Genomic DNA, 26,439 nt, shown 5'->3' with positions numbered 1-26,439 from the left:
TGACCTTGGGTTAAAAGGGCTACACATTAAGATAAGAGAGGCAATTCTGTGCTATTTAACAGCACCTACTGTATACACAGTCTAATGCTAAATACCTGAGATAGGAAGATGTAAACATTCAACTAACAATCTTGTCTTCTAGGAATCATTATCTCTGGAGAGTTTCAGAATTTGGTTCATAACTATAGCATTTTCCTAGTCGCTTTTGGCATTTTCTTTGGTGATGTAGAAAGATGTAAGTTCACATGAGCTTGTCTATTATTAAGATAGTTTTAAATCAACATCTGTATTACCTAAAGCATTGAATGATGGATTTACACTGTGTTAGGTAGAACATTTGCTTGAAAACCACTTTATATTGCATCTGAATACTATAATAACCTCATATTTCATTCTGAGAACTCTTCCTCAATATGAATCTTGAAGAACCTTACTTTTATCTTAACATATATATTTTTAGTTTTTCACAGTTTACTTTATATACCAACTATGAGGCTTCCAAATAAAAATTTATTGTAAAGTATGAAAGTGTGGAATCCAAACATTCTTAAAAGATTGTAGCTTTCTGCTTTATTTCAAAGCTGAGATAACTGATAATCTTGCATATGGTGATAATAACTACTATTAGTTTAAATTTTATTGAATATTTTACACATGAAAAACTCTGAAAGAACACTTTAGGTGGAATAACAAATGTATTCCTCAAAGATTTTTTCATCTTCAGTTCCTTAATTAGTAATGTGAACACAGTCAAAATATCTGGTATTACCTTGGAAAATTTATTTTAAAATGCAACCAGATAGGTAATATGCAAATAAAAATGATTCCAGAGCCTGCGCACTATCTATTACAATATTCAAAAAGATTCTGAAATATGCATCATAAAGAAATTGCACCTAATATAAGCCTTTCAATAATCAGAATTTTGAAAGGGAACAAATTCCCTAAAATTCTCTGGATTTTTTAAGCATGCCTCTTATGATTCTAAAGTGTGAAGCATTTGATGGTAGACATCTTTATATCACTACCCAGTACCAGGAAGTACGACACATCCATTGTCAGCTAGGGATGGCAAGCTTAGAAAATCAAATATCATCTTGAGAATGTTTTAAAAGACTCATTCAAAAAATCTCTTTTATTTTAAAAGAAAGTATTAAAATGAAATCATGCATGACTTCAAAAGGTATTTAGATTTCTCTATAGTGTACAACAATAGGGAATTTTATCAGATTACATTTTCAGTAAAAAGAGTTTGAATGAGTTTGATGTGATTTCTGTTTCAATCATAAGGGTGACCTACACAGGTATCTTTTTTTTCAATCATTTGTTTCTGCTCTCTCCATCTGTATTTTAACCTGTTCATATGTGGGTAAATTTGAGGAAAAGCAAATCAGTTTGACCTTTAATGTAAAGTCATTCTTGTGTGATCAAAACAGTACTATTTCCAATATTAGGAAGAATGTAGATTTTAAGATTCAAAAGCACATGCCACTCTCAGCAACCTGGGAGGAATGATAATGTGTCCACTGCTTGAATGATAATTTTATCTACATAACCACCTTCCATTCTCTCGCCTTCACTGTGTATTAGGACTTCTGCCCAAAGATATATGTTTAGACAGGCTGTTTTAATATCACATATTAAACTTTAAAATGATTCAAGGACAAACACTGGACTTTAGCTCACTGTAGGATACCACATTTCCTTGCATCATTTCCTTTTTTTTTTTTTTTTTTTTTTTTTAGCAGCTATTTTACCACTAAACCAGGAAAGTAGGAATTATGCAGGAAAATTGCTATCAGCTGGTACCCTGGCTGGACCACACAATCCAGAGCATAATAGCTTCCCCAGTGGAGCCTCTGATGGCTTGATCCAAGCCATTAACCACTACTAACACCTAAGGGAAGAAATGGAATACGATGAAAGGGCTATCAAGCATCCCAGAAGATCTTTATGCCAACAAAATTTGTTTGAAATGCAGATACCCAGGGCCCATCCCCAGAAATTCTTATTTAGCTGATTTAGAGTAAAATCCAAGAATATGCATTATTAATATGCTCAGACATTTTTAACTGAATTACTGCAGGATTTTTTTTTCACTTGGCATCAGTTTATATGAATATATGCTCAGACATAAGTGGTAATGGAGTTGAAATTTGGATTGTCAAGGTGGATCAGATGCAATAGTTCCCCTTTATCCATAGTTTTGCTTTCTGAGGTTTCAGTTGCCTGCTTTCAACCTCAGTCTGATAATATTAAGTGGAAAATATCAGAAATAAACAATTCATAAGTTATAAATTGTGCACTGTTCTGAGAACTGTGACAAAATCTCATGCAGCCTTGCTCCATCTTGCTGGGGATGTGAATTATCTCTTTGTCCAGCCTGTCCACACCTTTAGTCACCAAGTACCTATGTGGGTAATCAGATAAAAGAAAAAAAAACAGTAAATATAGGATTCAATACTATCCATGGTTTCAGATATCTCCTGGGGTCTTGGGATGGATATCCCACAGATTAGAGAAGACTACTGTATATCAGAGCTTAGTATATATAGGTATTTATTTTTAACATTTTAATCAACAAGTAATAATTCTATGTGTTTGTGGGGTACAATGTGGTGATTTGAACTGTGTATATATTTGTAGGGACTTAATTTTTGAAAATTAATGTAATAATAAGTTCAAGATCAGTGATGCATGTTTCTCTCATTGCATTCCATTTGTGTAGGTTAGATACATTCAGGACATCTCAAGACACTGCTTGTTATTTTGAATCTCTTGTTACACATTCACCCTCTCATATTCATTTATGCCTATTATGTATTTTTTCAACAAACCAATCAGCACCATTATATCTACTTTATATTTATTTTATAATCAAATCTCCATTACATCTCTGAATTCAGTATTACAAAATCCTCAGGTTGTTTGTTCCTGCTGCCTCTTTCCAAAAGGAAGCAGTAAATTTTCAGCTAACTATTGAAGAATGATAGGACTTTTCTACATTTGTAAGGAAGAAGTGAGTTTATTGGATGGAAGGGGAGATATGTACAAAATCACAGAATCACAAAGATAGCACAAGAAGTATAACCAAGAAAGAGATTGTAGGAGATGGGAAAAAATAGGCAATCAATATCATTAGTTCCATTATGGAACAATTGAATCTGAGATATTGAACATCCAAGCACACTTGCTTAATAGGTAAGTGGGAGAGTCATAAGGCTGAAGTTTTAGAAAGAAACATAGCTTGTTATTTGAAATCAGAGAGCAAATCAGGTTAACACAGTTTGTAAAGAGGTTAGAGAAAAACGCTAAGGAGAAAATGTTATAGAACAGAAAGATGGGAGGTGCAGAGAGATGAAGGACTGCTGTTCTCTGTGTTTTGTCCCAGTAACAAACTAGCTTTTTCTTCTTGACTGAGCCACTCCTTTCTTAAGGCATTCTCTCATTCGTATCTGATGGTAGAAATTTAAATCGAGATACAAATGGCATAGCGGACCACAGTGTATGGGAGCAGAGACTAGAAAGGCAAGGATCGCAAGAGGATAAACCATCAACTGACTGATATTTTGACTAGTTAGAGTCTGTTTTCTCCTTCTGGGTAAGAAGTTTCTTGAAATGCGTAATCATTTTCCTCACTTACCGAACTATCTATCTGTTCCTTCATCAAGGATTAATTGAAATCTTACCACAGAGATTTCTTTATAGTGACACATATAACAGATTCTAGGATGCACTTACTAAAAAGGCAAACTTTCTGCATCCAAAGATCTTACAGTTGGTGAAACAGAAAAGCAACACACACCACTCTATTGCAGCATGCTGGGTGGAATGTGTGTTGAGGGAGACTTTCCTGTGCCAGTGATGTCTTATAGATAGCAGTTGCTAAATAACTGAAGGTGGAATTAATTAAATGTGTCAAAGTAGACTTGAAAGAATTTAAGATGGAGGTATAGCTGATGGCAAGGAAAGTCGGATTTGTACTACATTTGGTGGCTCGCCTGATGAAGCACGTTATGTCTTATTTTCATATGTGTGAATGCAAAATCTTCAGGGAGATCATGAGATTCAACAAAATGATTATGTTCAGGGATATTTGACCTACAAATCAAAGCAAGTTATTTAGAAAACACACTACCTTTGGTACTATAGTTTCTTTCATATTTTCAGCTCTCTATTCACAATATTAAAGATTTCAATATTTTGAAAACACTGTGTACTTCACTTAAACTAGTGCTTTAAAACAATTTTACTCTTTGGCCCAACTGCTCTTTATATCAAATGTGTTAATGAGCACACATTTATAAGCTCAAGTACAAAATGAGTTAATCTGTCTTTTTCCAGTTTCTTAAATATTTAGAGGCACCTATTCAATTCATAGAGATATGTTAGGGAATTTGCTCTTCTGATAATGCAAGCTTTCTAATGTCTGGATATTTACCTGCTATTAGGTTGTTTTCTGAAATTGTCACAAGAAATTCCACTAAAGGCCTTGGTGTGTGTTTGTTTTGTTTTTTTTCCTAAGTGGTTTATGTGCTGACAAAATGCATTTTTTACCCTTCTTCATAAATCCAAATAGATAAAATACTCTTTCTAGATTTGTTGATATTTATAAAAGCTTTAAAATTTTCATTCAAACACAATAGAAATTGTTTATTGGAATAGTTTTCACTTTAGTGGGTTAGTTAATGCAAGCATTCCTCAGATAAAATGAAAGTAATATTAGTCTTCATCCCTCATTCCCCAGTGCCTGAAGTGGAATAAACCTGCCTTTCCTCTGAGCATTAAGGGATCTGCAAAAGGTGCATGGAGCATTTTGAGTAAGAGCAAGCATGCTAATTAAGAGCAGAGGAAAAATCATCAAACACACCAGACCTTGGGCACTGTGATTGAATCTAGCATGGAACTTGGATTCTGTGATACTTGCATTCCTCTCTCATACCAAAAATGATAACTTTTTCATAATTAATTCATGGTTATGCTCTGCTCTGCTGTGTTATGGTATGCTATTCTCTGTTATGTTGAGGCTCAAAGTATGGAATTTAGATCTATAGAGTATAGTATTGGACATCCTTTTAATCAAATACTATACTCTTGTCCACCAGTGACCTTGTCCACTTCGCTTTTTGTTGTCTCTAACAAAGGTGGCATAACAAGGAAAAACTTCCCTCCATATACATTTTTCCCTTATCCTTGAGCTTTAATAAAAATATCTTAGAGTCTATGTTCCCTTGTTTTTTGAGGTAATTTTTGTTAAGGTGACAAAGGCAGAGTGTAGAAAATACACTGAACTAGATTGTAATTTTTAGCCTCCAGCTGAGAAAACTTGAGCATCTCATTTTATCTTTCAAAAACTCTGTTCCTCATAAGTAAAATGGGAATAAGAATGCCTTGCTCTGACTCAGTAAATCATAAATATATGTAATCAGATTTTCTTATTGCATTTATTTTCTAGGGATGCCATAACAAATAATCCCAAACTGGAAAGCATGAAACAACAGATGCTTATTCTCTTAGAGTTTCCAGAGGCTGGAAATCTGAAATCAAGGTGTGGGCAGGGCCATGCTCTCCTCAAAAACTCTAGAGGAGAATCCATTCTCTGCTTAAGTTTCATAGATCACTTGATGACTCCTGGGTTTTGTAAAGTGAATAGCACAGCCTACTCTCTGTCCATTTTCACTCCAAAATGACAACCATGCAGATATGTACGAAACTCTACTGCTAGATGGTTACAGTGCAGAAAGAGCCTGCCAAGTGATTTTCTGTGTTAAAATGTTCTAATTCATTTTGTGTATAATTGTAAATTGTTGGGTAAACATTCAGTTTGGTGTTAGTCTAGAAACTTCCATAAGAATCCACCATGATGTTGATTTTTTTTTTCCAAAGCCAAAGTAGACCTTGCTCCAATATTTTATGGCTAGATATACCATATTATTAAATATTATAATATTTGGTAATGAGTCAACATTCCAAAAAAATTGAGATTATTGACATCAGGTGGCATGACAGAAAATCTAATGAGAAAATGGAAAGCAGTCACAAATAAGCCAACGATCTAATTAGGTGGCTCAGAATATCCAGTTGCTCATGGCAGATTTAGTATGTTGGTACACTTTCAATTAATTATGTAGGAAGTTGTAATGGTACTGAAGGAGACTGGCTTCACAAAGACTTAGTTTTTATTAATTCATTACACTGTGACTGTTTCCAAGACTCAGTATTTAGAGTAGAAAGATATAAATGAAGTGTGGATGCTCTAATATTTGTTCATATTCCTAAATATTGGATACTACTGTACATATATCCTTCTAATATGCTGAAAATTTCTGGATTTGGTATTTTTATTGCTTTGCTGGGTTTTTATAAATAAACAACAGACACAACACGGTGATAAGAACTTAATTAAATCTCTTGTCCATACCTACTAAACACAGTGGCATTTTTTTCTTTGTTTTGACCTTCTTATCATTTTTATTTCATTTGACTTAACCAAGAAAATTTGAAATAAATTTGCAAGTCAAATGTCAGGCGACATTTCTCAACAAGGCACAATACCTACTGATCTTCTCTTCATCTATTTATTTTGCCATAAATATTTGCCTGGCAAGTGCCTTCATTAACTCTGCCTCCTTTTTCTTCTTGTTTGCATCTAAAAGGACAACCAAAAGTCATAGCTCAATAATTTTAAATAAATAGGATCTAGTCCAAAGTAACATTTCTGTATCAGGGCAACAGATGAAGTACACTAAAACAAATAGAGAATTTGGGTTTGCCTGTTTCATTCTATCTAAAAAATAGACAATGTGGAAAGAACTTGAGATATTTAAACACTAACAGTAATAATAACGGCCAATCCTGTTTTATTAAACATACAAAGAAAATAGAGTATTTCCCTCTTTCATCTGCAGGGGATATGTTCCAAACCCAGATTGGATGCTCGAAACCACAGATAATACCAAACCATATATATATATATAATGTGCTATGTTTTTTCAATCTGAACCAAAATTATTGCTAAGTGACTAAAGGGCAGGGAGTATATACAGCATGGATACGCTGGAAAAAAGGGATGATTTACATCCCAGGTGGGACTGAGAGGGACAGAGAAAGATTTCATCATGCTACTGAGAACAGTGCACAATTTAAAATTCATAAATTGTTTATTTCTGGCATCTTCCATTTCATAGTTTCAGACTATGGCTGACTGTGAGTAACTGAAACCATGGAAAATGAAACTGTGATAAAGGAGGACTACTATAACTGAAAGAAATAAAAGAAAGGAAAGAGGCAAGGAAGGAAGGAAGGAAGGAGGGAGGGAGGGAAGGAGAGAAGGAAGAAAGGAAGGAAGGCGGGAAAGAAGGAAGGAAGGAAGGAAGGAAGGGAAATAAATTCAGATTGTGGGATAAATTACACAGATAAAAGTGAGGAGTTATCCAGATAGGCACAGTCTATCTGTTTTTTTTTTTTTTTTTCTTTAAACTTTAAGTTCTGGGATACATGTGAAGAACGTTCAGGTTTGTTGCAGAGATATACACGTGCCATGGTGGTTTGCTGCACCCGTCAACCTGTCTTCTAGGTTTTAAGCCCTGTATGCATTAGGCATTTCTCCTAACACTCTCTCTCCCCTTGCCCCCACCGGCTGACAGGCCCTGGTGTGTGATGTTCCCTGCCTGTGTCCATGTGTTCTCACTGTTCAAATCCCACTTATGAGTGAGAACATGCGGTGTTTGGTTTTCTGTTCCTGTGTTAGTTTGCTCAGAAACTCATTCCTTTTTAGGAACTCATTCTTTTTTATGGCTGCATAGTATTCCATGGAGTACTATAGACTTTTTAATTTTAAATAGACTTTTTAATTTTTCATGGAGTATACATGTGGGGTATGCAAGGTAGTTTTCATTCTGAGGGATCTTCTCTTTGCTTGTAGGTGGCTGAGCCCACATGAGCTCTTCTTTGTGTGCCCACAGAAAGAAACAGCTCGCAGAAGCTCTTTAGTGTCTCTTCTTACAAGGACACTATTTCTCTTGGATTAGAGCCTCACCATTATGAACTTATTTAACCTTAATTACTTCTGTAGAGGCCCCATCTCCAAATGCAGGCATACTGAGGGTTATAGCTTCAACAGAAGAATTATTTATGTACTCAGTCCATAACAAATACTTCCTTATTTGCTACAAGAAAAATGATATGTTATAAGGATATTAATGTTGTATGAAAGAATATCCCTTGATTTCCAACTCCAAATGCTTCAAGGAAGAAATATCAATAATCAAAGAAGAAATTTCTCCTCGACTAACTATAGGAGATAATTGATCCATCTGTGCGCCCCTGTCTGAATATAGGACTAAATATCCAATTTCACTTCAGTAAAATAGAATTCTGGTATGCACTTCTTTAACATGATGGTATTTTCAATATTTTAATAAAAGTTTGATTTTTTTTTCCTCTCTAAGGCCTCTTTCTATCTGAACCTAAGCATCCTCAGTTTATTGCTCATGTTTCATGATATGAGTCATGCCCAGAGAAAGGCTTGGAAACCATCAATATTTCTCTTAAATTTTCATACACAACCCCAGGATATATATGCTTTCCAATAGCCTGAAATTGAACTCTCCCTCTCTCTGATTTATTTTAAACTACATGTAACCCTTTACAACAAATAACATGAAGGAAAATAAATTTAAGCCCACAAAATACAGCTTATGATTACTTATTCATTTATTTATTCAGCAAATATTTGCTGAAAACTCATTATGCATCTGCAATTGGTTATTTGTTACTTGGAAGTTTCTGAGTTTATTTCTGTACCTCTAATGTCTGTCTTATCTCCATTACTCTATCATTTCTTTGTAATAGTGTTTTGATAAAAATATAAAGATTTTTGTAACATCATGTAGCTCATTTATCTGGAGATATTGGGTACAATTTGTGAAAGAAATTTTACAGAAAGAAGTGATATTTGAGCATCAATATAAAGAATACATCCATCTTCACAATTCAAATTATGACTAAGGAGAGGTAGAGAGATTATCAAGCACAACAAAGAGCAAATATGAAAGCCCTGAGGAGGGAAGATGTTTGACTCAGAAAAGGCCAGGATGTCTGGAACATACAGAGAAAGGAGAGTGGCAGCACATGAAGCTGGAGAACTAGACAGGGGCTAAACCATGCAGACCTTGGGGGAAGAAACTCAAATCTCTAATGTGTAATCAATTGCAGAAATTCTAAATGTACTCTCTCTCTTCCTCATTTCCCTCCCCCTCAACACACATATACACACACATATATATAGATAGTTATACATGTTTATCTATTATCCATTTTTATTTGATATAATTTTTCCAGAATAATGTGTTTACTCAATTTTGGTTTTGTTCGGTAACAGGAATTCTTATAAGATTAGAGAGATGGATAGATAGGTAGTTAGGTATGGAGACAGACAGATAGATAGATATTCATTGCTGTCTCATTTTCTAACTTTTAAAAATATTTCTTAGTTCTAATGAATCAGTTAGGCGTTCAGTTCCTCAAAACTGAAACCATTCCAAATAGAAGTGGGTTAAACAATGGTATCAATGTTATGAGAATTCCTGCTCTATGCCAAGTCCTGTGCTACAGACTGGGAGTAGAACTGTGACTAAGGCAAGTTGGCCTCAAGGGGCTTATATTTTAATGAAATAAAACATATACATTTTATTTAACTGTATCTATTTTTTTCTAAAACTTCACAAGAGTAATGCATAAACATTATAAAGGATTAATTGTAAGATGACTGCCTTTAGCATTGTCTCATAACATTCAGTAAAAACCTAACAAATTACTTGAAAAACACAATTACATAAAACTAAGAATAAAACTAAATATTTCTGTTCATAATCAATCTGTTATCATAATCTGAATAAAAGTTCATACATATTTACATAACTGTACTCTGCTGCCTGAAACTAAGTAAGTCTATGTACTTGAAAAGAGTTCTTGTTCGTTTGGTCTCTTCTTTACTATTTATTTGGCACATACCTTATATTTCTCAGCCAAGGAGAAGGAAACTCAATTCTACTATCACTTTAGGAATATTGTCACTGGAGGCATGCCCGGTGCTCTTAGCCCACTTTAAGTCCCCAGGAAGATATTTGTACAAAAGTCAGTCATAAACAACTGGGTATGGAGAATAAAGCAAGCTCCTGAAAATTGAGTTTTTCTTTTTTCTTGGTATATTATTCATCTGTAAAGCATTACAAAAAAAATGAGGAAACAGGAAAATCCCTAACTGGGAGAAATGTTGGGGAACATGAATACATTTGCTTATTGGTATAGACTGGGGATTGGTTCCTGTGGATATCAAAATCCACGGGTCCACAAAGTCTCATATAAAATGGCATAGTATTTGCACATACTCTATGTACATCCTCCCATATACTTCTAATCACCTCTAGATTACTTATAATACCTAATGCAATGTAGTTACTATATATAGATATATTTGATTGTATTTTTAATTTGTATTATTTTAATTATTATATTGTTATTTTTTATTTTTTTAAGTATTTTCAATCCACTGTTGGTTGAATCCACAGATGTGGAAACCATGGATACAGAAAGCTGACATATTTGAATACACCTACTGAGAATGTCAGAGACCCAGGTGATAACGTGATGATATGTTTTATCTCAGTGTAACACAACTGTGGTAGACGGGACATCAGCCTATCCAATTGGATATTAGTTCATCCTAGAGAATTGCAATTGATACTGATCGGCCCATTTCTTAAATTGATCTTGTCAGCATATCCTTCTATCTTTTGGAAATTGTTGTTTTACCCTCAACTTCAAGAGATTTCTTTTTTTTAAATAATGTAGTATGTAACTATGGATTCAGTGATCATTTCCTCTCCTTTTTCATATATTTTTTATTTCTAGAAAAATTTCTCTCTTTTATCTAACATCTCATTATTAGGACACACTCTTCTGTTTACTCTGCTCAAAAAGATAAAATAAATGCAATAAAAGCAATAAGCGGAAGCTATAAGGGGAGAGGGCAGGCTAAGATTCAGAGACAAGAAGATGATACACAATGAAAACATGAAAGACTGAAAAGAAGGTTGTTGAATAATGTAGGAGTAAAATTGAAGCCAAGTTTAGAGGTAGTGAACAGCCAAGTGAACAGTCACTTATATGACTGTTCTTTCCTTTTACACTATTGGACAGCAAATAAAACAAACAAATCAACCAAAAAAAAAACTAAAGTAAAACTAAAGTAAAAAAAAATAAAAACAATGAGTGCATGTAAACAGACAGACAATTAAAAAATCTTCCAATAAACACCATTGATCATCTTACCAATTGTTGAAAGTCAAAAGCCTTTTTCTTTTTTAAAAAAATCAGAAACAAGGTAAAGGTGCCTACTATAACTTCTTGTACTCAAAATTGTATTAGAAGTTCTCATTAGTGTACTAAGATTTTTTTTAAAAAAATGAAAACAGTAATACTTGAAAAGGAATGAATAAAATCCTTTATTTGCAAAGAATGTGTGACTACATAGAAATACCCCCAATATGATCAGATATATTTTTCTATTCCCTATTTTACTAATTTGCTTTTTAAATCCTTATCATTTCCTTTCTTCTGATTGCCTTAGGCTTATTTTGCTCTTCTTTTTATATGGTTGATGGCGAAAAATTAGGTTATTGATTTGAGAGCTTTCTGCTTTTTTAATACTGACATTTAAAGCTAAAAATTTCCCTCTAAGGACTCCCTTAGTTGCAGCTCACACATTTTGATTCATAGCATCTTTATTTACATTTGTTTCATAATTTTTTTAATTTCCCTTTTGCTTTCTTCTTTGATCTATTGGCTATTTAAGAGTGCATTATTTAATTTCTACATGTCTATGAGTTTCCCAAATTTCTTCCTATTATTAGTTTCATTCCATTGTGGTCAGACAACCTACTTTGGATTAGTTCTATCATTCTATCATGTATTGAGGTTTGTTTTATGGCCTAGCATATAGTTCACAGTGCAGACTGTTCCAAGTTCACTTAAGAAGAATATTTATTATACAGTTGTTGAGTGTTCCACAGTGTTAGGTATAGTTTGTATTGTTTTTCAAGTCTTCTACCTTCTACCTTGATTTCTGCCTCGTTGTTTTATTTATTATTGAAAATGAGATATTAGAGTATGCCACTATCACTTTTTAATTTCTAGATATTTTATGCGCAAAAAATAGATACTTTATGCTGAAAAACATAATTGTTTTATACAATTGCTTTGTAAAACAGTTAAGACAAAAAAGGAGAATAACTATGCATTTCTATTGTCTTTTATAAGTAGATAATTATTGTCACTGATACTCTTTTTATTTTTAATGTGGATTTGAGTCACCATCTGGGGTCATTTTCTTTCAGTTTGAAGACAACTTCCTTTAGTATTTCTTAGTAAACATGCCTGCTGGTGACAAATTCTCTCATTTTTTTGTCCATCCGAGAATATCTTTATTTCATATACATATTTATTTTGAAAGATAGCTCTACTGAATATGATTGTTGGTTGACAATATTTTTCCTTGAGCATTTTGAATATGTTATCCCACGTCCGTCTGGCCTTCATTGTTTCTACGAAATTTTTGCTGTTAAGTGATGAGTCAATTTTCTCTTGTTTTTAACATGTTCTACTTGGTTTTGGCTTTCCGTGTTATCACTATGATGTGTCTATTTATGAATATCCTTGTGTTTATGTTCTTGGAGTTCCTTGAGCTTTCTGGATGTATAGACTATTTTTTTTTAAATTCAGGTTTTCAATGATATTTTTTCTGTTTCTTTCTCCTTCTCCTCCCCTGGTACACTCACTGCACATTTGTTGGTGCACTTAATGGTGTTATACATTTTTTTGAGGCTCAGCTTATTTCTCTTTATTCTTTTTTTCTCTCTATTCTTTAGTTTGTGTATTCTTTATTGTTCTATCTTTGAGTTCACTAACCATTTCTTTTGCCAATTCAAGTCTACTGTTTAGTCACTCTAGTTAATTTTTTATTGTCCCTCTCATGGGCTTTTTCTTTTTGCCAGCTGTTTTCCCCCTGTGGGTCATATTTTCTTCATTCTTTGCATGTCTCATAATCTTCTGTTGGAAACTAGGCATTTTAGATAATATAGCAAAACTGAGTACTTTCCTCTGAAGGCTTATTTTATTTGCTTATTTGTTTAATGACTGGCTGGGTTGTCTTAGTGAAGTCTATTTCCCCCTCTGTGGTATTAAACCCACGATGTTTCACTTCAGGGAATCTTAAGCATGGGTATGTCCACAGTCACTTTAGAATTACAATTGTTTGGGCAGGGCTCTCCTTGATTGTCTTTTCCCCTGACCATGTCTAGCTGTTGAATTCCACTAATTTCCAACAGGATTTCTCCACTGTTTGTAAGGCTGCCTTGGAACCTAAATTACTCTACAGACCAATCCATTCAAATTTGATCTCCTTTGAAAGAGTAGTTTCCTAGGTCAGAGTTTCAGATTCGTTCTGACCCAAGTGGGCTCCAGAGGCTCTCTCTTTCCAAGATTCCCTGCTTTCCACCCCCCTGGGCAAAATCCTGAGCTATTGGCTCTGGAGTTGGTGTGAAGATTATGGCATGTTTCTCTGAGGGGCAGCTAAACCTTAGGACAGAGCATATGATGCTGGGGGAAAAATAGCCTCAAGTCTTTTTGGCTTGCCTTTCCCAGTGTACAGTGGACTAGAGAAAGGGCAATTGAGGCTCCATATTCTCAGTGGCACAGTGCCCAGCTAGAGCCTCTCTCCCATGAATAGGGATCAGGAGGAAGAAAAGAGTCCCTGCCTCCTGACCATACTGACTTAGAACTTAGCTTGAACAGTAAGTAACTAGAAACAGAATGAGAATGTCTGACATCCCACCTTTCCCCCAGAAAATCGTCCTCCAACTGCTTGCTGCAGGGAGAGGGACCCCTGTGTTCTTGGCTAAACCAGTTTGGAGTGAAGTTTCTACCTCACTGAGCTGAGACAAGGAAGGACGGGAGTGGGTTCTTGTTCATGCACCAGAGTCTTACCATTCTTACCAAGCTCTAGTCAATTTTCTTGAATGAATGTTTCTTTATTTGCTGCTTGCCTCCAGATCCATTTCCAGAATCTTTAAATGTTTTTCCATTTATAATTTTCACCAGTTTCACTGGAAAGCACATCTGTAGAGCTCCTTTTCTATCATGCTGAAATGGAATTCTCTGATAAGATACGCTTTTATAAATAAAAAGAAAGTCTTAGAAGATTGCTGAAGCTAAAATCAACATATAAGACAATTAAATTTTATATACTAGCAGCAGTGAGTTGAAAATATATTTTTAAAAAGGTAACTAAATTTTAAACAGGTTTACTATCACAATAAACTATATACAGCAGCAAAAATAAATCTAACAAAAAGATGTGGACATTTTTATAAGCTAAAAACATTTCATTGACATATATTGAAGAACATAAAGAAATAACTGTCTTAATATAGAAAACTGATGATAAAGTTGTAATTATTTCAAACTTGGCTAATATTTCAATATAACTTCTATGAAGTTTCTTATAGGAATTTTTATAAAACTTTATAAGCTGATTCTGTATTTTTCAGAGAATAGCAAATGAACAATAATAGCCAAAATATTCTTCAAGAACATGGTATGAGAAAATGCTGTAACCAATATCAAGATTTATGGTAAAGTTTTCATACATGAGAAACAGGGTATTCATGCAGGGTTAGAGAATCAGATTACTGAAACAGAATAAAGATCTCTTAAAAGAATGAGGATGCATAAAAATTTCATTTGTGAGAAAATGATCTTTGACGATCAGTAGGTAAGTGATAAGTTACTCCATAATTAACATTGAGAAACTCAATTTTTAGTATAGAAAACAATCAAATTAATACAACAATCTAAAAATAATTTTATATAATTAAGAATTTTTAAAATAAGGCTTGAAAACACTAATTATAAGAGATTGATAAAATAAACTATATTAAACTCAAAAATTTAAATGAAATGAAAAGGCATCATGAGGGTTAGAGAAGAAACCACAACTTTGTAGATGATATTTACAACATTTAAGATATAAAAAATAATTCCAAGAACATTAATTTGAGCTTTGTGAAACTGCTAATATTCTATGGTTTTTGATGTGTAAAATAATGGCAATTTCATTCAGCCTAATGAAAGAACTCAAGTAAGTTGAAAACAAATACAATTACCAATCCAAAAATAGGAAAAAAATAAAAACAAAAACAGATGAGTAGGTAAAAAAGGAATTGATGTTGTCTGGAACTGGCAGGTAAAATTTAGCAAGAATAACTCATGGACTTTCTTTACTCAGTCAACAATTTTCTGCCTGTAGAAAGGAAAGCAAGATAGGCAAATTCCAGGATTAGTAAAAAAATATATATATAAGCATGAATTTAGTGTTAGACCCACCAATGCTTTTCTCAGTAGTGAAGAAGATAGCTTTGTTCTGCAGCAAGCAATATTCCTGCTGCAGTTTCTAAATTATTATAATAATCAGTTATAAAAGGAGAATATGGAAAGATTGTTTCTCATAGAAATGTCAACCACAAAAAGACAATAGCCTCATTTCAGTTTTATTAATTGTCCCTTGAAGAACAAATTTTATCTTTTGTTTTGAACTATCGTGTATAAAACCATCCAGAAATGTTCTTTGTACTAATTAGCTGTACTCAAACTTGTCACATACTTTCTGAAAATATAACACAACTATATATTCTATATCTGTTTTAAGATAATGTTCCTTGCTTTTAGCTTACTGGTATTTCCATCTAGGTCATGACAATAAAGATTACTGTATCATTTGGTATATAACTGCTTAACTCCATTAGAAATCTCTTTTTCTCAGTATATTCAAATTACTATATAATGATGTACAACCAGAAGAAGTTCAGAAAACAATTGTTAAATCAGAGTGCTTTTTCTATTTGACTGCTTATTAGAAAAGCATTATAGGCCTGTTTATATCTTAAACAAAGCAAAATTAAATATAACTATACATCTATTTTGGAGAATGGCTATCAATTTTTGGAAATCCTAGTATAGTGCTATATGGTACAGTAGTTTTACAAAACTTATTTGAAGTCATCTGAATGGGATATCTCACTTAGTTGAGTATTTTGGAAACCAATAGGATACTGATGATTAGAAATTGGATGGCAATGGTTTGGAATCATTACTATTATATGCAATGATTAGGTAGCCCTGTGTTCGGGGGTTTATAATTTGCCAGTGTTTGAAAAAACAAACGAAAAAAAACCCAAATAATTATTTTGCCCAAATAACACTATGCACTTAGTAACCAAAATTGTGTTTATTTGCTTTTGGCTGTAATATCAGTGAGAGTTAATCAGCATTTCCATTTTGAGTAAATGTATATCTTTCAGTAATCAACATGAGAAAGAAAGTTAGCAATTATTATATATAATGTGACTGCAATTCATGAGATGAGGATGAATGACAACAAAATATTTCAACTTGGGGGTGAAAGTTTGAGAACTGTGTATCTAACATGGGATCAATCACTTCTCACTGACCAGTTTTACTTTGAACTGAAGTATATTCTTAAGTATTGCTTAACTGTTGCTCCAGACAACCAGTATATATCTCCATATAATTAACTGACACGTGCAAAATGGAACACATGGTTTTATGACTTCTCATTTTGTTCTTATTATATAACCACTATAGGTCTTCTCTACAGAATTTTAATGTATGTGGCATATCTCCTACGGGTAGTAAATAGGGCTTTTGCTGTATCTTAATGTGAATGCTCTAGGCCATAAATGACCCTCTTTTTAGGTACCTGTGGGAATCAACAAAGTGCATTGTTTTGCAACTGTGTTGTCATACAGTCTATCTTTTAATACAGAGCTTCTCAAACATGTGTTTCAAATATGATGACATTTTATCCAATCAAATTTGTTTAACCTATTATCAGGCTAAATAAAGAAAATCAAGCTTATATATGGTATATGGAGATGAGATAATATATGTCTTCGGAAGGGATACTTAGAGATTATTTTTGTAAAAGAAATATTTTGCATTTTTAAGGTGATGATGGTAAAACTCCCTTGGTTAATCGGGGGTCCCAATCATTCAACCTGTTATGGTTGCCCTGGTCCATGCTGATTGAAAAAGTGCAGGCTGGGCGCGGTGGTTCATGCCTGTAATCCCAGCACTTTGGGAGGCCTAGGCGGGTGGATCACGAGGTCAGGAGATGGAGACCATCCTGGCTAACACGGTGAAACTCCGTCTCTACTAAAAATAAAAAACATTAGCCAAGCATGGTGGTGGGCGCCCGTAGTCCCAGCTACTCGGGAGGCTGAGGCAGGAGAATGGCGTGAACCCGGGAGGCGGAGCTTGCAGTGAGCCGAGATAGCGCCACTGCACTCCACTCCAGCCTGGGCAACAGAGCGAGACTTCGTCTCAAAAAAAAAAAAAAAAAAAAAAAAAGTGTGGAGACGAGTTGGGGAGAAAGCCTGAGCAGTCCATTGAAGTTGGGATTGTCTTGAGGTTTGCAAAGGTTTCATGAACTAGAAAAACAAGTGTTATTTGGGCAGTCATTTTGAAATGATGCAAATTATTGTAATTTTTACTTTTTCCAGATAATTCCCTCAGTATTTTGGCAAAGCATAATGGATTCAACCGCCAGAAGCAAGAAGTCTATCTTTTACCAATCATAATCAGTGATAGCGGAAATCCTCCACTGAGCAGCACCAGCACCTTGACAATCAGGGTCTGTGGCTGCAGCAATGACGGTGTCGTCCAGTCTTGCAATGTCGAAGCTTATGTCCTTCCAATTGGACTCAGTATGGGCGCCTTAATTGCCATATTAGCATGCATCATTTTGCTGTTCGGTACGTATTTCCTTCATAGCCTACCGGTCACCCTTTTTCTGATTCATAAATGACTGTAAATAAGGACAGAAAACTCTGATCTATACAGGCAACAGCATTCCCTTGGGGAAGAGGAACTTCCTTTCCTTCTCTACATTTTGAGATCTCTAAGAAGTGAAGAGAGAAAGGGTTGTGATAGTAAATGTCCAACTGAAGAGGACTTTCAGTGCCTTTTTCAATTCCATCACCAATAAAACGATGAACAAGGCACAATGGTGGTGGCAGTGGGGAAGGGCTTTTACGTCGTTACAACACCGTCTATTACATAAGAAGAACTCTGGGTGTGAGGCACACCAGTTCACTGCAACAGCAGGCTCTGCTATGCCCACAATAGTGTTTCATTATCGATTGGGTTGCTGAGTCCATCGGATCCCAAATCTGATGATATAAAAAGAAAGCAAATAAGCAAACTAAAAATAAGTTTTCTTCAAAATGCCATTGCATTTCTCTGATATTTTCCTTGATATAAACATCAATTTAAAATGATGATTGCAAATTAAGATTCTGTAACCTTTTAATTAAAAAAGTCCAATTATAACAATGAGATTAGACAATAGGAAAATAGAAAAACAGGAGAGTCGTATCTTATCCTACCCTTGAGGAACAAAACACCATAAAGACGGTATCAGTTACCGTCTTTCTTGTTCCATCTGTCTTGCTCACCCAGTGCCTTGGATTTAAGCATCACTTTGATGACATATTTTGCTCCATTAGCCCACATTTGATTTGGCCGATCTGGCTAGTTGGGTATGTTTTCCTTGCCCTTTCTTCACATTCAGGTTTCTCTTCCCAGCTAGAGGCATTCCAGCCCTCCCACAAGACAAGCTGCCCATGCAAATTTGACATTCACTTTTTTATAAAAGAACATAATTTAATTGGAGAGTGCCTTGAAAAACTGTGAAAGCCCAAGGACCTAGTTCGCTGTTTTTTTTTAACAGAAGGGAGCTTTGGAACCAAAGGATGTTAAAGGACTTGCTTGAAACACACATCAAGATAGTCATACTTTCAGTGCTATTTCTATTTTGTGCCACCCACTCTAATGATCATAACAGTATAAAATGTAACTTTCACCATGAATACATACATGCCAATTATTTTAACCCAGCTCTATCACCATTTAATAAACCAATAATCTGGAAGAGTATTTACTCAAAATTTAATGTTCATCCTTCAGAAAGATGTTTAGCTTAATTTTCTAGTAAATATTATTAAAGGTGTATGCTCATACAATTTTGCAAAAATACCCCTCTCTCCTAACGTATATAGTGTGTTGCTTGTGAAATTATACGCTTGTTTGGTTGACTGTTATTTAATATTTTTCCTCTAGTCATCGTGGTGCTGTTTGTAACTCTACGGCGGCATAAAAACGAACCATTAATTATCAAGGATGACGAAGACGTTCGAGAAAACATCATTCGCTACGATGATGAAGGAGGAGGGGAGGAGGACACAGAGGCTTTTGACATTGCAACTTTACAAAATCCAGATGGAATTAATGGATTTTTACCCCGTAAGGATATTAAACCAGATTTGCAGTTTATGCCAAGGCAAGGGCTTGCTCCAGTTCCAAATGGTGTTGATGTCGATGAGTTTATAAATGTAAGGCTGCATGAGGCAGATAATGATCCCACAGCCCCGCCATATGACTCCATTCAGATATATGGCTATGAAGGCCGAGGGTCAGTGGCTGGCTCCCTCAGCTCCTTGGAGTCCACCACATCAGACTCAGACCAGAATTTTGACTACCTCAGTGACTGGGGTCCCCGCTTTAAGAGACTGGGCGAACTCTACTCTGTTGGTGAAAGTGACAAAGAAACTTGACAGTGGATTATAAATAAATCACTGGAACTGAGCATTCTGTAATATTCTAGGGTCACTCCCCTTAGATACAACCAATGTGGCTATTTGTTTTAGAGGCAAGTTTAGCACCAGTCATCTATAAACTCAACCACATTTTAATGTTGAACCAAAAAAAGATAATAAAATAAAAAAGTATATGTTAGGAGGTTATAAATCTTGTGGAGTGTGAATTAAGTATGTGGAGTGTCTAGAAGTCCTTGGATATTTGATATTTACCTGACCACCACAGACAAAGATTGGGATCCTGGCTAATCCTTAGATAAATGGTTTAAATAGAGGAAAAAATCATAATTAAAAGGTGCTTTCTTAGAAAAAAAAATATGGACCTGCAAGCAATCTGCTGCTGATATGTGTCTTCTGCAAGGATTTTTATGAATGCAAATGGTTTTTTCCCCTTCACCAATAAGGATCCCGCCACAAATGATAAAGCAATACTTGGTCTGCTGTACATTATAACTTTTTGGAGTTTTGAGAGGCCTCCTAGATTATACGGTACGGTGACCACACATTGTACATAATTGTTGGCCCCACTCACCAGAGACTGAATAGCATCTTTAAATATTGTGTCGAGCCTTAAAATATTCACATGTTCGTAATCCATTCCAGGGTGGGGCTTGCCAATTCAGTGGCGGGAGGAGAGAAATCCCATTCAAACATGCTTGTTTTCTAGAAGCAGGATTCTTCGTTCCCTCCTCTTCATCTTCTTCCACAAGGACACAAAGATAAACTGTATCACACAGTGGACTACATAAGAGACAGATGGTTTTATTGCTAGCGCGTGAATTTATTTGTTTAATCCTCGAAATAAATATTTTATTGATGTCCATTAATGCTTTTATTTATTAAGGTTGGTAATCTATAGATTAAGGGAATATATGGGAAAAAACTAAATTATATCCATTAATAATCCTTTAGATTGTTTTATATAAATATATATACAATGAATGTTTAATACATGTACATTTTGATGAGATGAGTATGGCAGGCAATATTATCGAAAGGAGAGCTAATAGTCTCTTTAGAGTAGAAAGTGTTATTGTAACTGGTGATGGCAGGAACAGCATTTTCCCAGAGAAACTTTTGGACTGTTTTCTATTTTGTTCATAATCCTAGTATTTGGTGTTTTTACTACAAGCACAAACATCCTAAAGTATATTGATTCCTGTGAATATTTAAACTCTAGACTTTTAGATACCTACATCATGCCCTGCCCAGTAGACATGCTTCAAGTTACCCCCACAGTTTTAGAGCAGGAACTGATTTGTACATAATTTCACTGCTTACGTTTTTAGCACTCCTATCCCTGATCTTCATGGTGATGCACAGAATGTCTTAGACTCCAAAAAGGAACAGCACTAGAAGATGTGAGCATATTTAATTTGTAATGCAAACCTGCCATTTAGGAGTAGAAAATGTATGATAAAACTCAAGTATTACATGCAGATCATTTTAATTTTCTACTTTGCTTTAATGCAATATTGTTTATTTACTCCATGTATTGTATTCAGAGAAACTCCTGTATTGTTTCCTACTTTGTGAAATATATTTTTATAAATACCTTTGTTGTCATTAATTTTTTTTCAATCAGTGGAAGATCTATTAACAGAATCATCAACTCAAACTAAAATTCTAGAATACTCAACCAAATCATCCCAAGGGTCACTTTTGTTTTTAAGACTCTTTATTATAAAGAAACAGAGAAGAGAAATGGCTTGCCAGTGATCACACAGCAAGATACCAGCAGGGACATAAAAGGAACATGGAACACCTAAAGGCTAGTCCAACTGTGTCATTTGGGTCCTTCTGGAAGCAGACGCATTGGGCAGGGAAAACCTGCAGACAAGTTTGCAGACCTAAAACTTGTAACAATAAAGGGATTGGGAGCAGGATTTGGCAAGAGAGTCTTAGACTGCAGTGCAGACCTGGCAAAATCTCTGCCAGTCTGACAGGGGGTTCTAGAGTGAAAACATATCCATTAAAGAAGTCAGGCTGTGGTTCTCTGTCATCTCAGTCCTTGGTGTGGGGCTGCTAAGAAGAGAACGGTTTTTGACTCAAAAACTGAACGCACCAACTTCTAGAGGCTACCTTCACTGTGACAGAAACAACAGTTTAAATACTATAATAACAATTTATAACTATCCAGTGGCTTAATCAACTTTTTATTGAGTTTCTGTTGCTGAGAATAAGTAATCTTTTATGCGTATTATTACGGCTAGTGAACACTTTTTCTTGAGGTCAAAGGGATGGTCCAACATGACTTTAAATATACTAGGACTTGGCACAGTGTCTAAAACAAGTGCTTGGTGAATGTAAATTATTATTAGTAGTTGCAGTAATAATCAATAGTAATATTCTAACTATCTTACACCTTCCAAACCAAGGAGAGATTATTATTATGTTTTATGTATCTCTTGAACATCAGACTCATTTCTAGTGTACTTTGAAGTGCCCAAAGATTATAGACACACAAATATGTCTAACAGAAAAATTACAGTATTTTGTAAGGAGTATAAAATCTATATCCTCAGATATTGGTAATCAACAGGATAATCTTCGTACAGTGGTTTCTGTGAGCAGGAGATAATGTCTGGTGTACAAGTTGCCCAAATATCGCCTAAGTATTCTCTTTGCCTAGGAACACAGAATGAAAACTTGAATCTCTTGCTGACTTTCTTTGCCACCACGGTGTCAGCATTTTGCATTTAAAAGCCTATTTCAGGTCTTGTAACACACAATAAAGTGACTAATACCTTGATCCTAATAAGATTGACCTATACTTTTAGAGTGTCGTGAATTAAACTAAAAATCTCAGGAATTATCTCTCTCTTTCTCTCTCTCTTTCTTTCTCTCTTTCTCTCTCTCTCTCTCACACACACACCCACACACACAAAACAAATAAACAAATAAAAAACACACATTTTAACTTGAGGTTTTACTTTAGTAATAGACTTGCCAGGACTTTCCCAACCGAAAGAGATCAATAAGATTCCTAGCATTTTCTAAGATTTAAGTATCCCATGCTCAATTTGTTAAATAACACATTTTAAAAACTTTATTGAAATGACTATTTTTTAAAGCTATGTGCATTGTTGTCTGTTTCATCAACATTGACATAGCAGAAACAAGAGTACTCTCTGCTAAATGGAGAAGAATGATTAAGTTGGAGCCAAGTTAGACAAAGTTATCTCCCTCTGCCTACCCCACCTAGGGAACTGATGCATCCCTGGGTGATTGGACACAACATGGGATCAATTCAGCCTCTACTCTGCCTATGATTTGATCAAATCATATTAGCAAAATGTCTCTTAAACATCCATATATGAATATTCAAGAGTATTAAGGGGGGAATTTCTTAACAATATTTCTATGAGTATAGTTATAAGGTTCTAAACGTTTATAATACGATGATTAAAATATGCTATTTTTAAATTCATGTGTTAACCTTGCCACACAGAATTATGACTTCTAGGGTGTAAACTTTAAACTGAAACTGTTTTGAAAAAAATCTGCAGTTAAGTGTATGTGTATATATAGAAGAAAAGGAAACTTAGATTTACTGGTATCACCAGTGAAGCAAGAATGCTTAGAAAGATACAAATGTGTCTTTCGGAGAGTCTGCTTAATCAGATGCTTAAAGTAAGACAAGTCTCTGCATGAGACTTAGAAATCTCCTAGGAGCAGCTGGATTCCACACTGAGACTCAACAGAGTTCTGGGCTATGCTGTATTTTGGAAAAGGAAAAGCGGGTGCTGAGAGCTAAGTAGCCAATTACTCTTTATAGCCACATAAGGACTGAAGGCAAGTAGGCCCTTCCAACAAGTTGTATTATGCGATCACTGGCTTTGCAGGGAATCTCACGAATGTATAACCTTCTGATTGCCTTTTTGATTGAAAGTTCCATCTGAGATCAGGGCAGTGTAACCAGTAATAAGATTTCAAAAAATCCCATCACTGGCACTGTCGGAAAGGCTGAGCATGACTGAAATCCTATCATTGTCAGTCAAAAAGATAAGGTAACAGCGGGCATCACTATAAAAGCTCTATAAATGCACAACTTAAACATGAATATCAACATTAAAAAGAATATATATATATCCTTATGCATATATTTATAAATATATTCATATATATAAATATGCACACATATACACAAGTTATTAGGGATAATTTATAGTTTTAATTTTTCATCTCATAATCTCACGCACTGCCAAAAAATTGAAATTGTGGCTCTCTGTTTTCATGAATCTAAACTTGAATTTGAAAAAAGTTGAATTGAGGGTAAAGGGTTTTAAAAGCAGCTTTTTATTTGTGAACAGAATAATGGCTTATAATACCTGGGATTAGAATTAAATATGTCACGTTGTGAGGCTGTACTTAAAGACTTTTTAAATGTCATTGTATTTTTTTGTGGACAAAATAATTGTAGAATATATTTTGCAGGAAATACTTTTCTATATTTTTTCAATTTCAATACTGTTTTATTTGCTATAAAAAGTGTCTTTGCACTGTTACTCAGCCAAACAGTGTTGAATGTATTATTTGCCCTGTAATTATTGCTTCTTATGATAATTGTAGAAGAGCATGTCTTTATGACCTATCATTTAAAAATACATTTATTATCATTGTAGTTTTAGTCAACACAAATTTATGGATTACATGGTATACTGTTGCTATTGAAGATATTCTAGTCCTAGTATTTTGAACACAGACCTAGCGTTATGGAGGACATAAAATTTAAAAATTTCCTGACTTGATGGACCATCTGAGGATCAAGAATTTTGTCTGCCACATTTATTGAGTATCTATCAGTACAGAAATTAACCTACATGGTTGATAAAGAAAGATTAAATACAGTAGCATTCTCAAACTTATTTTCTTTATTTATAAAATGTACCTAATCAATCTCATAAGAACTAATTGTTGGATTTTTTTTTATCTATGGATAAATACTATTTGAGTCTGGGTTTAAGTTTGGTTGGTCTGACACTAAATCCCCTTAACTTTCAACTAAACAGTTCTCTCTGTAATTATGAGACTTTTGATGATAAGAAACAGAAACTAAGTTATATATAGTGCTATGGAAGTACTGAGGAGGAAGTAAGGGACCCCATATGGGAAGACTCAAGAAGGCATTACGGTGAAATTTTCCAAAAAGATGGGAACTCAAGAATGGGTGCAACAGAAATCACAGCTTTTCCAAATACTAAAAGGGAAAATTATAAAAAGCACCAATGGCACATTTTTGGACATTCAGAAAGATCCAGAAATTAGATGCTTATAGGACACTCTAGGTTTGCCAAATTGTAGTGTTTTATGGATAGGAAAAATGAAGTTCAGAAACGTTATAAGGAATTTTCAGGGTTAAATTACACATCAAATATGTGAGAGAAACAGAAATTACATGCTGGTATTTGGGGTCATCTCCTGAATTGTAATGTTGTAAGTGTTTTTGTATGTATTCTCCTCCTTCCTTTATGTGTGGAAGTTTCATCTAGGTCTCAAGGTTAGTAGGCATTTGCTGGAGAAAATAGTGCCTTTGGGTACTATTTCCCCAACTTGAGTTACCTGCCACCATCTAATTCACATCTTGAATGCAAGTATTATTTCTTGCAAGTATCCCTACTAATAGATAATAGATATTTCTATTATTATCCACAGATTACAGAAGAGGGTTGCTAGGAGGAATATCACAAGATGCTGTCTGAAGAGAAAGACTGGAAAACCATGCCTTCAATGAACTCAGAGATCAGGACCAGAAAAGGAAATGAGAGGTCACCAAAGCCAAATGTTAATTTCTTGGGATTTCTTCTGTACATGCAAAGAACTTCAGGCCATCCTATGATTCCTCATAAATAAGAGGAAGATTTTAACAATTATGCTCTAAGATGGAACATGACAATTTAGGAGTCATTGGGATCGTCCCCCAAAGCCAAATGTTAATTTTTGGGATTTCTTTTGTACATGCAAAGAACTTCAGGCCATCCTATGATTCCTCATAATTAAGAGGAAGATTTTAACAATTATGCTCTAAGACGGAACATGACAATTTAGGAGTCATTGCGATCACCCCCCCCTTTCCAATGTTACTCTGCTTTAACTACAAATACGTCGAATGGTTTTCTAAATTTTCTTTAACTTAACCTCTAAAGTTTGAGAGATATGTCATCTTTGTCAAGTCTGATTGTTGCGTATGTGAATGGATGTTTTTGGCTCAATGTTAGAGCCAAAATTTATAAATAATAATTATTTATACATAATGATATTGCAAATAAACTTTAAAAAAGAGCTTTAAACATAAAAATTCTTTTCTATAAAATACATACTAGGTACTATGCTAGTAACAGTAAAAGGATATACCCAACACACTTCTCTTGCCTTTCAAGACATGTAATTAAATTAGATAAATTATAGAAGCAAATGAATGATAAAACATTTGATTTGGCTATCCTGTGGAAGAACTAAGCAGACAGTGTTTTTAAAGCACAGAGAAAGAATATTTATCTAAGTCTACCAAGGCAAGATATCTTTCTTGAGGCTGTGTTAGAATGAGTCCTGGAGGGATGCAAATCTTAGACAGGGAGTATCAAAAAGTAATGCCAGTTTGAGGTCCTGACACCTGAAAATAAATGGTGATGTGAGGGGATCTCTC

At 34.5% G+C, this 26,439-nt stretch overlaps 1 protein-coding gene across 2 annotated transcripts in view; it reads left to right on the top strand.

Annotated features, from left to right (window-relative positions):
* The window catches only part of CDH8 (cadherin 8), a 383,067-nt gene extending 357,059 nt beyond the window's left edge, over positions 1-26,008 (top strand). Inside the window, exons 11-13 of one of the 2 annotated variants that reach the window (XM_054454633.2) lie at positions 17,640-17,891; positions 19,258-19,440; positions 25,449-26,008. In XM_054454633.2, the coding sequence (XP_054310608.2) occupies positions 17,640-17,891; positions 19,258-19,440; positions 25,449-25,495 (482 nt within the window). In that variant the 3' untranslated portion in view covers positions 25,496-26,008. Of the gene's footprint in view, positions 1-17,639; positions 17,892-19,257; positions 21,304-25,448 lie in introns of those variants that run through there. The other variant, XM_063655190.1, reaches the window with a different exon arrangement.
* The last annotated feature ends 431 nt before the right edge of the window (positions 26,009-26,439 follow it).

The sequence above is a fragment of the Pongo pygmaeus genome, chromosome 18, assembly GCF_028885625.2.
Source record: "Pongo pygmaeus isolate AG05252 chromosome 18, NHGRI_mPonPyg2-v2.0_pri, whole genome shotgun sequence".
NCBI classification, from domain to species: domain Eukaryota; kingdom Metazoa; phylum Chordata; class Mammalia; order Primates; family Hominidae; genus Pongo; species Pongo pygmaeus.
Note: the sequence above shows the minus strand (reverse complement) of the source record. Positions and strands in the feature narration are given on the sequence as shown.